The 12,272-nt window shown below is 38.7% G+C and overlaps 1 protein-coding gene across 4 annotated transcripts in view; it reads left to right on the top strand.

Annotated features, from left to right (window-relative positions):
* Positions 1 to 12,272, top strand: part of PDE1A (phosphodiesterase 1A) — a 284,872-nt gene that overhangs the window by 266,920 nt on the left and 5,680 nt on the right. For 2 of the 4 annotated variants that reach the window (XM_040972134.1, XM_040972136.1), the window contains exon 14: positions 10,480 to 10,799. The exons of the other annotated variants lie outside the window; for them this stretch is intronic. In XM_040972134.1, the coding sequence (XP_040828068.1) occupies positions 10,480 to 10,523 (44 nt within the window). In that variant the 3' untranslated portion in view covers positions 10,524 to 10,799. Of the gene's footprint in view, positions 1 to 10,479; positions 10,800 to 12,272 lie in introns of those variants that run through there. 4 annotated transcript variants of the gene reach the window in all.

The following is a 12,272-nucleotide window of genomic DNA, read 5'->3' as shown; positions in this document are numbered from 1 at the left end:
TTGGTCAGTAAAGGTCTTACTGTATAAGTTGTAAGCTTACAGAGTAAACCATGGTGGGGGAAGCAGAAGGATAATCAGGAATGAATAACAATTAAGTTTTCAGATGTAGACAATGGCTATGCCAAAAGAATTATCAAGGGAGGCCTGTGGAGCATGGAAAAACTGGACAAGTAGGAATTAAGTCAAGATTCTTTCATTGCAAGTTTATAGAGTCCAAGCATAGAGTCCAGCATCTTATTGTCCAGATAAATTCAATGGTTTCTTGGGGAGACCATCTCTGGTCTGAAGGTAGAGCTGCTAGAATATCACCCTGATCAATTGGAAGCCCCAGAATAACACCAACAACAATTTACAACATTATGGAATTAATTGACATGGTATTGAGTAATCAAAATGTTAAAAAAAAATGCAAGTTCTTAACCACATCCTGTGACCACTTCATTGACATTTCAATTTTTGTTTATACACAGAACCAGCTGCTATACACCTTAAAGTGGCTGTAGGGTACTATTCAGCTGTCTCATGTCTATTTTCATTTTAGTATTTAGCAGTTTATAGTGTTGAATCATAGTTTTGCTGAACTTGGCAGATTTTAGGATAGTCTAAACTGGCTTATAATTCTAACAAGGCATTTGTCAACAGTTTAGGTGCAGAATAGTTTTAGGAGGGGTGTGCAGAGAAACCTTCAATACCCTAGTGAGGAGTAACTAATCTTTGTGTTCTACCTAGTAAGGTATATGTGGATCCACGCTGACCATTTCGTGTTGTTCTCTGTCTGTCTATTCTAACTTTTCTTGTTTGTTTGCTTTTTTTTTTGGGGGGGGGGGTGATCCAAAGCGACCCTAATGGTCATTGCAAGAGAGGGTGGGGATCCAAAGTTGGAACTAAGTAGGACCAGAGAAAGCTCCCCTCCCTAGTCTCGAAGGAAGTTTACTGTTCTTCTGTTTCTGTGGATCACTCAGGGCTCCTGGCTGTTGTTCCAATGGCCTTGGATCCTGCGAGGAAGGATTTGGGCTTCTTCCATCCCATGTGGTAGATCCAAATGGGGGTGGGTGACCTCAGAGTTCTCGACATCCGAAAGCACTCCAGTTCCCATGGTCTCCTTGGCCGTTGGGATGTAGTCCTTGGTGCCTGTACTGATAGTCCTTGGTGAGAATCTGAGAGTCTTAGGGTTGAGATACAAGCCTCCTCCTGTTTAGACATACTTTGACAGTAGAACTGATAGAAATCAGTACAGACTTGATATAGGGTTCAAGTATCAATAGCAGGGTCAGAGATAATGCCAAGATTGTTGATTCCCTTAAGTGTATGTGTGGAAATTTGCATAATCATTTTACCAAATAATTGGACATCTTAGGTTAAGTTCAAGATGTACTAAGACTGTTTCCCAACAATGTTACTTCTGTTCTCTTGAGACTTGTGTGTGACAGGAAACATGTGCAGAGCACTCACTGCATCATTGTTGAAGTGTGAAAACTAAAGGCAAAGAGCAAAGTAATGTAGATTCATGTGGTGATTTATTCAAAGCATTGAACAGCATTCAACTGTTAGCAATGAACTTTAGCTGTGACCACCAGATATGCAGAAGTGATTAAAATATGCTAACTGCTGAATTAAAGCAAGATAATACTTACAGAAAATTCATTGAAACAAAAACAACTTAATAATCTTGGATAGCACTAATTATGGGGGAAGGTATTCAGAATGGTTGATTATGGGTTATTTAGGTATTATACTTTATTTCTTACATAAACATAGAAATAGATATTCATTTTATCATATTTAACCTTTTACATACAAAATCTGTATGAATGGAATACTACATAATAATGTAAAAAGGCAGTTGACTAAAAATGTCATCAATTATAAAGGCACTATCAGATATTACCCAATTGCTATCTTCTAGCCTTAAGTAAAGGTCAAACTTTCTTTAATATGATATTATAATGAAAACAATCAGACTCTGCAATACTTAGAGCTTATGAATGTTAAACACTCAGCCTCTAAAGAGAATTCCAGATGTTAGGCTATCATAGTATTTGTCTTCAACTGTAATTTAATGGATATCTCAAAAAAATAATCTCAGAGCAGTTGTAAAGTTGTAGGTCCCTAGGCTCCAGGTTCCTACTCAGTGAAACTACAAAAAATATACTTAAGGAGTAATTTATTCAGTGAGGCTTCTTTTAAGGAACTGGGAACATCTTACAATCTCAAGCATACTTTTGTTTTTAAATACACTGGAGCCTTTTAAAAAGCAAAAACAAACAAATAAAACATCTCTTCATTCAAATCTCTACTTCTTTTGTTGAATTTTCTTCAAAAGTAATGAAAGTGCCATTACCAGGCCAGCATTCCTCAGCATCCTAAATCTCCCCAGTCTGCACCATCTGCCACAGTATTTAAGCCTTAAATCAAGCACACGGCTGTTCTTTTGGTTAAGAGACTGAAGGAAATAATGGAGAGTTTCCTTATACTTTATTTTAACTTAGAGAGTGCCAGAAAAAAAAATACAGCCTTTCTTAGCCTCAACAACTTATTGAGGTGACAATGTCCTGCCTAAAGGTAGTTCAATGCCTAATGGAGCCAGTATTTTCATAAGTTCCTGACGAATCTTCTATCATGATACGGGGAGTCTCAAAGATGTAGAATGCCTTACAAGAAAAACACCTAAAGAATTGAGATGAGGAGTAAAAAAAAAAAAAAAGCGTTTGCCTTTACTAGTGGTGCATGGAATGACATCTAATTAGAAGCAAAGGAAACAATACAGAGGAAAGAAATATACAACATTTGAAGTCCCATTTAATGTGGATCCTTTTCCTTAGTGTCTTGACATCCTGTGCCATGAGCAGCATTTGAGTCCCGGGCAGTAATGGGGATGAAGTGCCATACAGTTAGAGAAACACTAGTTTGGACAGCCCCAATGGCTAAGACAGAGCTCAATGCTCAAGGCAAAGCAATCACTTTGTAAGCGACTTGAGAGTTTGGTCACCTTTGTGTCGGTGATTCCAAGGAGAACCAGGTTCACCCAATCTGTTTTGATCATGACCATGACCATGCATCCATTCCATATCTGTTGTTCTGTGCCCCTATCAAGCAACAGAATGTCTATTGGGAAAACTAGCTATGTTCCATTGCATTCATTCCAGCCTGATCTTCAGAATGAACTACTTTTGGAACATAGCTGGTTTTATAATGATATCATCTCAGGGACAGCAGCTGGCAGCTGTATGGGATGTTTTGGCCTGTGTAAGCTATTAAAAAGCAACCCTCCCGCATCTGCACTGAATGGCCTAGGGTTTGGGCACTGGTGAGGAGGCAAAGCAGGTGCCTGCCTTCTGAGCGCCTCTTTGTTAGCTACACCCCTGCCTATGTCAGAACTAAAGCAAGAACTATTGTTTTACATTCCCCCCACTGACACCCACAGTTTCTCTGGCCTCTTTTGAAAAGTTCCACAGTTTGCATCAGGTTGATTCTCCTTTTCACCTTCACAGCTGACCACTAAGGAATCCTTCTTCTGAATGCCATCTTTAGACAAAACTTTTGCTTCTCTATGGAAAGCCTGAACTTTGTCCATGGAGTCAATCAGAAACAAGCATGAATGTTTACTGTTTCTCTCCCCAAATTCTTACCCATGGGTACTCAGAGTAGCATCAGGAGTGCATATTTTCACAGCACCCAGAGAACTTAGGGATGTCAAGCTGCTTAATGAGGAAAAATGCAATTGTTAGACTGTGCCTCAAACACAAAACAGTTGCATGGTAGTCAAACCTAAGATTCTCTTTTCTAAAAACAAAAAACAAATCTATCGGCTGGCAATCTCCATTTCTTTAAAGAAAATTTATTTTTATTAGAAAGATATATCAGATTTACAGAGAGGAGAGACAGAGAGAAAGAATTTTCATCTGCTGGTTCATTCCCAGGTGGCCACAGTGGTCAGAGTTGAGCTGATCTCCCACATGGGTGCAGGTTCCCAAGGCTTTGGCCCATCATCTGCTACTTCCCCAGGCCTCAGGCAGAAAGCTAGATGAGAAGTGAAGCAGCTGAAACACAAACCGGCATCCATATGGGATCCCAGGACTTGCAAGGCAAGGATTTAGCCACTGAGCCATTGCACCAGGTCCAACAGACTCTATTAGTCCCTGACTAATTAGTCCCTGGCTGGTCTTTACCTTTCTAATCTGTTATGTAGAGAAAACGGAAATAAATCTTTGTAACAGAACAAAATTATATCCATGTTCCAAGAGATATCTGTTCATATGTATTTTTTTATTCCTTGCCATGATCTTTTTTAATAAATAAAAATACTTCACTTAAAGCATTTTATATTAGAATTCTTTTTTTTTTAATTTCATTTTATGACACAGTCTTATAGGCTCTGGGATTTCCCAAACCCCTCCCCATGTCTTCCCCCCATGCAGGATTCCTCCACATTGTTGCCATATTACAGTTCACATCCAGTCACAATTCCTTCATTGCGGGCATGGACCATGCCCAGATAAATTCTTATTGTCCAGATAAATTCAACAGTTTCCTTGGGAGACCATCCAATATATTAGACTTCTAAGTTCTAGAGTGAATCCTGACCATCGCTGGAGACAAATAATTGAAGGGAAGCAAAGTCTTCTGTAGTCATAAGCTAGAGCTTGCACTTATTCTCCCCTTACGTTTTCCCATCTTACTATTTGCTTCCATAAGAATGATCTTACACGTCCTTGTGTATTTTCCTTGTTGAAACTCTACCTACCTTCAAGACACAATTAAGACACCATATTCTGCAAGAAATATTTATGTACACATAGCTCTCTAGTTTGTTCTCTAGTAGTTGCAATAGTTATATTCTTTCCAATCTTGCAGGGAATCTATCAAAAATCAAAGTTTTAGTGTGAGTAGGAATAGAGAGGATAGTCAGCATACATTGTCAACCACACACACCTTATGCAGCTTCTGATATTCCTATGTGGGAATGTCTTGGGCACCCACGAGAACTATTGCATAATACGCTCCATCATGACCAGAGTATGTTGCTCATGTAAAAAGCACAAAGCCTGGCAAAGCATTTCAGAACCAAAAATCATCCTAAAGTATTTAAGGAGACTTCCTTTGTCCTGGTGCAATACAAGTGCATGCTGGTACTTCTTTTTCTCTCTTTCTTTCTCTTTAGTTTTTTGTTTGTGAAAGCAAAGCGCATGAAATGTTCAGTTTTATATCTTTTGTAGCATCTTTTCCAGGCCAGACAAGAGCGTATTATATGTTGACTGTGGGAGAGTGGATTCCATTCTATGCAAGTGTGTCCACATAAATGAAATGACATGGCATATTATGAATGTTGTGCCTATCTATCTAAAATGACATTACCTAGCATTTTCTATTTTTTTTGTTAGCTAGAAGATCCCTAAAGTTTACTGTTGAATGACAAAAGGACAAGCTAAATGCAGAAGATATCCCCTGAGTTACTTCCACTTACTCTATAGGTTCACCTACAATATTTGCTGACATCCCAAAACTAGTCACATGCTCCAATTTTACACTACCATATTGAATATTGACCAAAAGGGTACACATTAGTTTTATCATCTCTAAAAACTGTTGGCTAACAAGTGTGGCAGTGGAAATTTGGAAAGTATAGTGGGTGGAGAAGAGGCTGACAGGCCACTTGTACTGTTTGAGATGTTGAGGTCACAGTAAGCAACAGATTTTGAGTGAGGTAGAAAACATTTTTCTGAGACCTTTTCTTGCTGGCATACCTCTCTCATCCATGTGTGTGTGATGGGCAACCAGAAACTGACAAGGCCCCTTCACCATTTTCACATTAAGACCAGGTTTAAGACTATAGGTCTAAGGGCCCAGCGGCATGGCCTAGCAGCTAAAGTCCTCGCCTTGAACGCCCCAGGATGCCATATGGGCACCACTTCTAATCCCGGCAGCTCCACTTCCTATCCAGCTCCCTGTTTGTGGCCTGGGAAAGCAGTGGAGGATGGCCCAAAGCTTTGGGACCCTGCACCTGCATGGGAGACCTGGAAGATGCTCCTGGCTTCGGATTGGCATAGCATCGGCTGTTGCACTCACTTGGGGAGTGAATCATCGGACGGAAGATCTTCCTCTCTGTCTCTCCTCTCTGTATATCTGACTTTCCAATAAATAAATAAATCTTTTTTAAAAAAAGACTATAGGTCTAAGTACTCTGAACCCTTCCTTATCTTAATCATATCTCAGAGATGCTTGTAAATCTCTTCATTAGTCCCTGCCCTGTCCTCTCTAAAACCATACAAAGGATTATTTTATGCTTTTTAAAAATTGGCAAGTGTTATTTTTACTGTACTTAGAAGTTTAAATACAAGTAGATAGATTCATATGTTAAATGGCCAAAGGAAGAGTTTTGTGTGCATACTTTTTTATTTTCAATAACATAGATGTTTGCCATTTTGTGAGATAACTTCAATACATTTTTGAAATATGAAATTAGAGGTATAAATTTATAAATTTTACTCTCATTAGAATCTCCATCTAGATCAAGACAATTTGAGAAGAAATTCTACTAACCATTCAGTCCATCTCTTAACAATCTCGAGTCCTGGGAATTTAACTCTCATAATGAAGTCTTAAACATTATCACTTGAAGAAAAATCAGCACCTTAACAACAATTTAGGTTGGCAAAGAGAAAAATCAAAAGGTGCCAAACAGGGTTGTAACACGCTCCTTACTAAGTTTGCAGTTTCAAAATAGCTCTCATTGTGATGAGAAGAATGAGACGGACATTGGGTGAAAATGACTCTCCCAGGTGAGGTCTTCCAGATGTTTCTCTGCTAAGGCTTTGGCTAACATCCCCACATATTTTCACAATAAGTAGATGTTCTCGTCCTTCCACCTTTCAGAAAGTTAACAAGCAAGATGCTTTAAGCCTTCAAAAATGCTATTGCCAAAACCTGTGCTGTGACCAGTGTGCTTTTGCTTCTACGAAACCACTTCCACTTCCCAGTAGTCACTGCTTTGCCTGTTTTCAGGATCATGTTGGTGAAGCCATGTCTCATTTCTCACCCAACTCTTTGAAGTACATCAGGATCTTGATTTAGCTTGGTGCAAGTTGCCACTGAAAGCTCTGCTCTTGTCTGAAACTACTGGGGCACAATAGGTGGAGCACTCAGGAAACAGAAACTAGTTCCCCCTTCACTGTTTCACTCAGAACATATAAGCCAAACCAATGGCCATGTCTATGGTGCTCACGGTTTCTTACTATTGTTCATCATCAGCCCTCTTCAGTTAGTACATGAATAAGTTGTCATTTCCCTCAAAAGTTTATTTCGCTCATCTGCCACTGTGGGCTTCATTTTCAATATCTTTTCTTCAAAGCCTCTAGTTCCATTGGAGCATAGTCCCATAAACCTTTCATAAGGCCTTACTGATATCGCCACTCTTCAGTTTGAGCATGATCAGAAATTTGAAGTTATTGCTTCAGTTTTAGTAGAATGTGGGTTGACCATTTAGAGATATTTTTAAAACTAACCTTAGGTTTATTTGATTTTGCCCAAACATTTTAACAAGGAACTATGAGATTGTTTTAGCACAAAAGGATTACTGAAATCCATGTGTATATTTTTCATCATATGCATTTTCCAAAAACTTTCTTTTTTTTAAAAAAAGATTTATTTTTTATTTTTATTGGAAAGGTGGATATACAGAGAGGAGAGACAGAGAGGAAGATCTCTTCCGTCCGATGATTCACTCCCCAAGTGAGCGCAACGGCCAATGCTATGCCACTCCGAAGCCAGGAGCCTCTTCCGGGTCTCCCACGTGGGTGCAGGGTCCCAAAGCTTTGGGCCGTCCTTGACTGCTTTCCCGGGCCACAAGCAGGGAGCTGGATGGGAAGCGGGGCCGCCGGGATTAGAACCGGCGCCCATATGGGATCCCGGGGCATGCAAGGCGAGGACCTTAACCACTGCGCCACCGCGCTGGGCCCTCCAGAAACTTTCTTAACACTTCTCATACATGCATATGGTAACATTCAATTCACAGTTAGGCAGAAAAAGAGATTATCAAAAATTATAATAAAATAAAACAATGACAACAACATACTTTATTAAAAGTTGTGTGGATGTGATTTCTTAAGCTTTCTCAATGTAATTTTAACCATATTCACTTTTCTTTTTATCATGATGTGGGAGAGCTTAAAAGAAAGACTTAATGGCTTCTTTCTGGAATATCTGAATTGCCAACATCATCACTCTGATGCTTTGTGGCCCTTATTCCATAACATTAATTTTACTTGAACATGAAAAAGATACTGTGACAGTCAATCTGATCATGGAGAGGTCTACTGTGAGTTACGGGTACAGCATGGATCTACAAGACACAAGGATTAGGCATGCCTCAGGTGGGATGAAATGGGACTGCTTGGCACTCCATCATTCTCCTCAGAACAAGAATAGCTTAAGATTCACAGACTGTTAATGTCTGAAATATCCCAATTAGGTAGCTGAAATTCTGAAAAATTGAAAATCATAGATAATAAGGAAATACTGTGTTTGGGTTACCTTAGAGTGCAATATTGTTTATTTAACTATTATGTCAAAGGTAATGTAGATTTGTGTTTCACAGAGCACATACCGATGTGCTGGGGGATCTGTTAAGCATAATGGTCATGTTATTTGGACAGTCTTGTTAACGTTTGTCACGTTCTTCCTAAGGTGAATCTAGTAAGTCACCTTACATCACAAATCCGTGTGCATATCACAAATGAATCTACCTTTCTTACCCTCTATACAACTTCATTAATGCCAGGAAAATGTGTTAGGAGTAAATACTGAAAGAGGAAATGGAAACTTACCCCAGACACTGGAATTATTCTTTTCTTAAACCTACTCCTTTCAAATCCTAGAACAGCTTATCCACTGACTTACCAGTGGGATCGTTGGTGCACTTATGCCATCTAAATACTTTTATTTTAAAATATTAAAAATTTGACCTTGAGAGTGAAATTGTTTATCATTTATCTACCCACTCATTCATCATTTATACAAAAGTACTTTATAGGAACTCCACAAGGAAAAAATTATAGCCTATTGCAACTGAAGCTCCAAGGGCCTAAATTATGTGTCTAAATTCATACAATTAGTCTTTGGAAAGATGGGGATTTACATCTAATTTTTCCAAATCTGAAGTCCAGGAACTTATAGATTATACTTAGCTTTTCTAAACTTTCCTTCAACAGTGAAGATGTGTCCAGGCTGATAGAGGAACTGGGAGAGTAGCAGCATTTAGGGCATTTTAAGGGATATTGTGTGTATGTGTCCTGCCCATTTGTATTCACATGGGTGATGCAAGTAGGAAAGGAGACAGAGCCAATAGCCTGCATCCGCTTGTGGGTGATCCCTGGCTCAGTGAAGACAAAGCAGTTTTTCCTCAAAACATTGTAGGATTAGAATGAGAGGAGATGCAAGACAGTAAGAAAACAAATTTCAGCAAAATGTGTACCTTGATGGACTTGGACTTGGAGGTGATCTTAGAAGCAGATCTCTCTTAAAGGAACTCAGAAATCTTTTCCATCCTTTGAAGGTAGGCAGGAGAGATGAAGGTGTTTCGAGTTCCTCCACCCAAGGCACATATGTTGCCATTCCCATCTGACCAAGGAAAGCTCTAACGTGATCTATTTTTGTTTATCTTGGCATTCCCACTGTAATTACCAATTTTAGCTAATGCTGTTTTTAACATCTTTTTAGTTGTAACAATCAAGACATATATTAGTGTGCTCACATACAAAACTTATGGCATATTTGTGGACAAATTACTAAGTATTAAAATAGTCTCTAGTATACAATTTTCAGTGTTTGTCACACTACCTCTCTTGAGTTCACAACATTGTATTCTTAAAACTATTTCCGTAACACTGCTAAATTGAAAGAATCACTATAGAGGCCGTTAAGCAATAAAAATAAGACATGTCCTGTTCAGTGAGCTAAGAGTTTTTCAAAAACTGTATTCAATCAAAATTGCTGTTCTGCATTCAAAGAAAATGCTTATTATCTACTCAAAGCTTTTAAGGTACTTATATTATTATTTTTGGCATTATATTCTTAGAATAAATTAGATGCAAAATAATGGCTCCTTGAATGATATAATGCTACTTCCAAGTACTGTAAATAACTTTTTGGTAAATGATGTTAATATCTTTCAAGATGAGTTTTCACTAGAATCTGAGAGTGTTTGCTGTGGTTGAAATGAAGTAGAACTGATCTCCATTTCTTAATTGTAAAAAGTATCATTTCAAGCTCACCACTGCTAAGTACAACAATCCCTAAAGGCTTCAGCAGAAAAATAAAAGGTATTGAAAATTAAGAAAAATATATCAGCTGTATTTACCTTTATAATTTTACCACCCTAATTTCTACAAGCTGAATGATTACCAAAACTAATTACAGTTTCTATTTTTCACAACCTCTTACAAAATTTTCTCTAGATTGTTAAATAAATGCTTCTCTTTTCAGATGCAAAAACCAGTTCACAGAAACCTGAGCATTCCAAACAGTAAACACCTTTCAGTAAAACCTCACACATGGTAGCAGCTCTCACTTGACAAAAAGATGGAGATGTCGATATTCTTGTGGAAATGCATTGCTCAACAGCCTCATGAAGCAGATAGACAACAGCTACAGATTGCATGATTGACTGACCAAACTGCTACAGAATACAATCATCCGGTGACTACATCAACAGCTTTAGGCCTTCAAATACTTGTTCAACTAGTATTTTGTGGCATTTCATGTTACTGAGATAATATAGTAAGAGTCAACAGGTTTCCTCTGAGAGCCAATCTTACTTTTGTCATTTCTGCAATAAAGCTTGTCCATCTACTTAGCCTTTGAATGTCTTTTTTCATAAAAAAAATCAGAAACATAGTATGAATTCTATAAATTTAGCTTTCAATTCTATTCATCTTCTTGAACGATTGATTCAATATTTGCTAACATTAATAATATTTTAAATAACAGATCTTTTAAAATAAATACTTAACAGTTTAATTTGCTGTATTTTATATATTTGTACAGACACACAAGAGGAGGAGAGACAGGAAGGAAAGTCTTCTGTCCACTGATTCACTCCCCAAGCTGCCGCAATGCCCAGAGATGAACCGATCCAAAGCGAAGAGCCTGGACCCACCCTTTAAATTCCACCCCCTCACAGGTGCAGGGTCCCAAGGCTTTGGACCGTCCTCAACTGCTTTCCCAGGTCACAGGCAGGGAGCTGGATGGGAAGCAGGGCTGCTGGGATTAGAACCAGTGCCCATATAGGATACCGGCTCACAAGGAGAGGACTCGAGCCACTAGGCTACCACGCCAGGCCCAAAACTTAAAAAAATTTTTTTTTAAAAAGAAAATTTATCACCCTTGATATGTTTGAACATGCCGGGAAAACAGCATATGCAATTTGAGAGTCCTAAAATCTGCTGCAGGTTGTTGGCAATGCAGTCGCAGGATGGAGATCAGATATCACCAGGCCAGAGCAAAGACAAAATTTGCACATTTGGATTTTAAATGTAGAAACTTACCGGAAGTCATATGTTTATACTAATGTTAAATAACGTCTCACTACCTCTGGGGCCACAAAGCATCTTCATTACGCTCCATGGTGCAGGCTGCTCTTTGAAATTCTCAAGGCTCTAGGTCTTGGGTGGCCCATGATGTAGGAGCCCTCCCTTCCTTACTGTCTGCTGCTGGCCATACTGCGCAGAGCAGTGAGCAAGAGTGAATCTTGCTTTCCTTGAAATTTCCTCTAAATTTCAACTCCTAGTAGGTTTTTAAAAGAGGAGGAAGAAAAAAAATGTCATATTGACCACATGCATCCCAGTATGAAATCTCATACTTGTGTTTTTCCAGACACTAGGCACACTGTGTTACTCTTACACACTAGTATAAATGTCTCCTTTGGGTCAGGAAGTCAGCATTACACGACCAAACTCTTCACTCTGGTGAAGTACTTGCAGGGAGGTTGACGGTCTGCCTCTACTACATGGTATGTGACCCAGGCAGGAAAAGATGTTGGCAGAATTAAATGACAAAATACGTGCAAGACTGAACATAGTGTTCGGCCACAGTCAGCATCCTCTGAGTGTTTGCTTTCGAGTTTTTCTTTTTTTTCTATTGCAAAGCATGATAATAAACCTATCCCTGCTTAATTTATGCTCTCATGGACTTACACAGATCACAGACTATGTGATTTAATGAATCAAGAGCAATTCAGTCCTATTAAAATACACATAGACAGACATTGACAAGAATTT

The sequence above is a fragment of the Ochotona curzoniae genome, unplaced genomic scaffold (genome assembly GCF_017591425.1).
Source record: "Ochotona curzoniae isolate NIBS_2020 unplaced genomic scaffold, NIBS_Ocur_1.0 contig_2210, whole genome shotgun sequence".
Taxonomy (NCBI): Eukaryota; Metazoa; Chordata; class Mammalia; order Lagomorpha; family Ochotonidae; genus Ochotona; species Ochotona curzoniae.
This window is presented reverse-complemented; position numbering and strand designations above follow the sequence as displayed.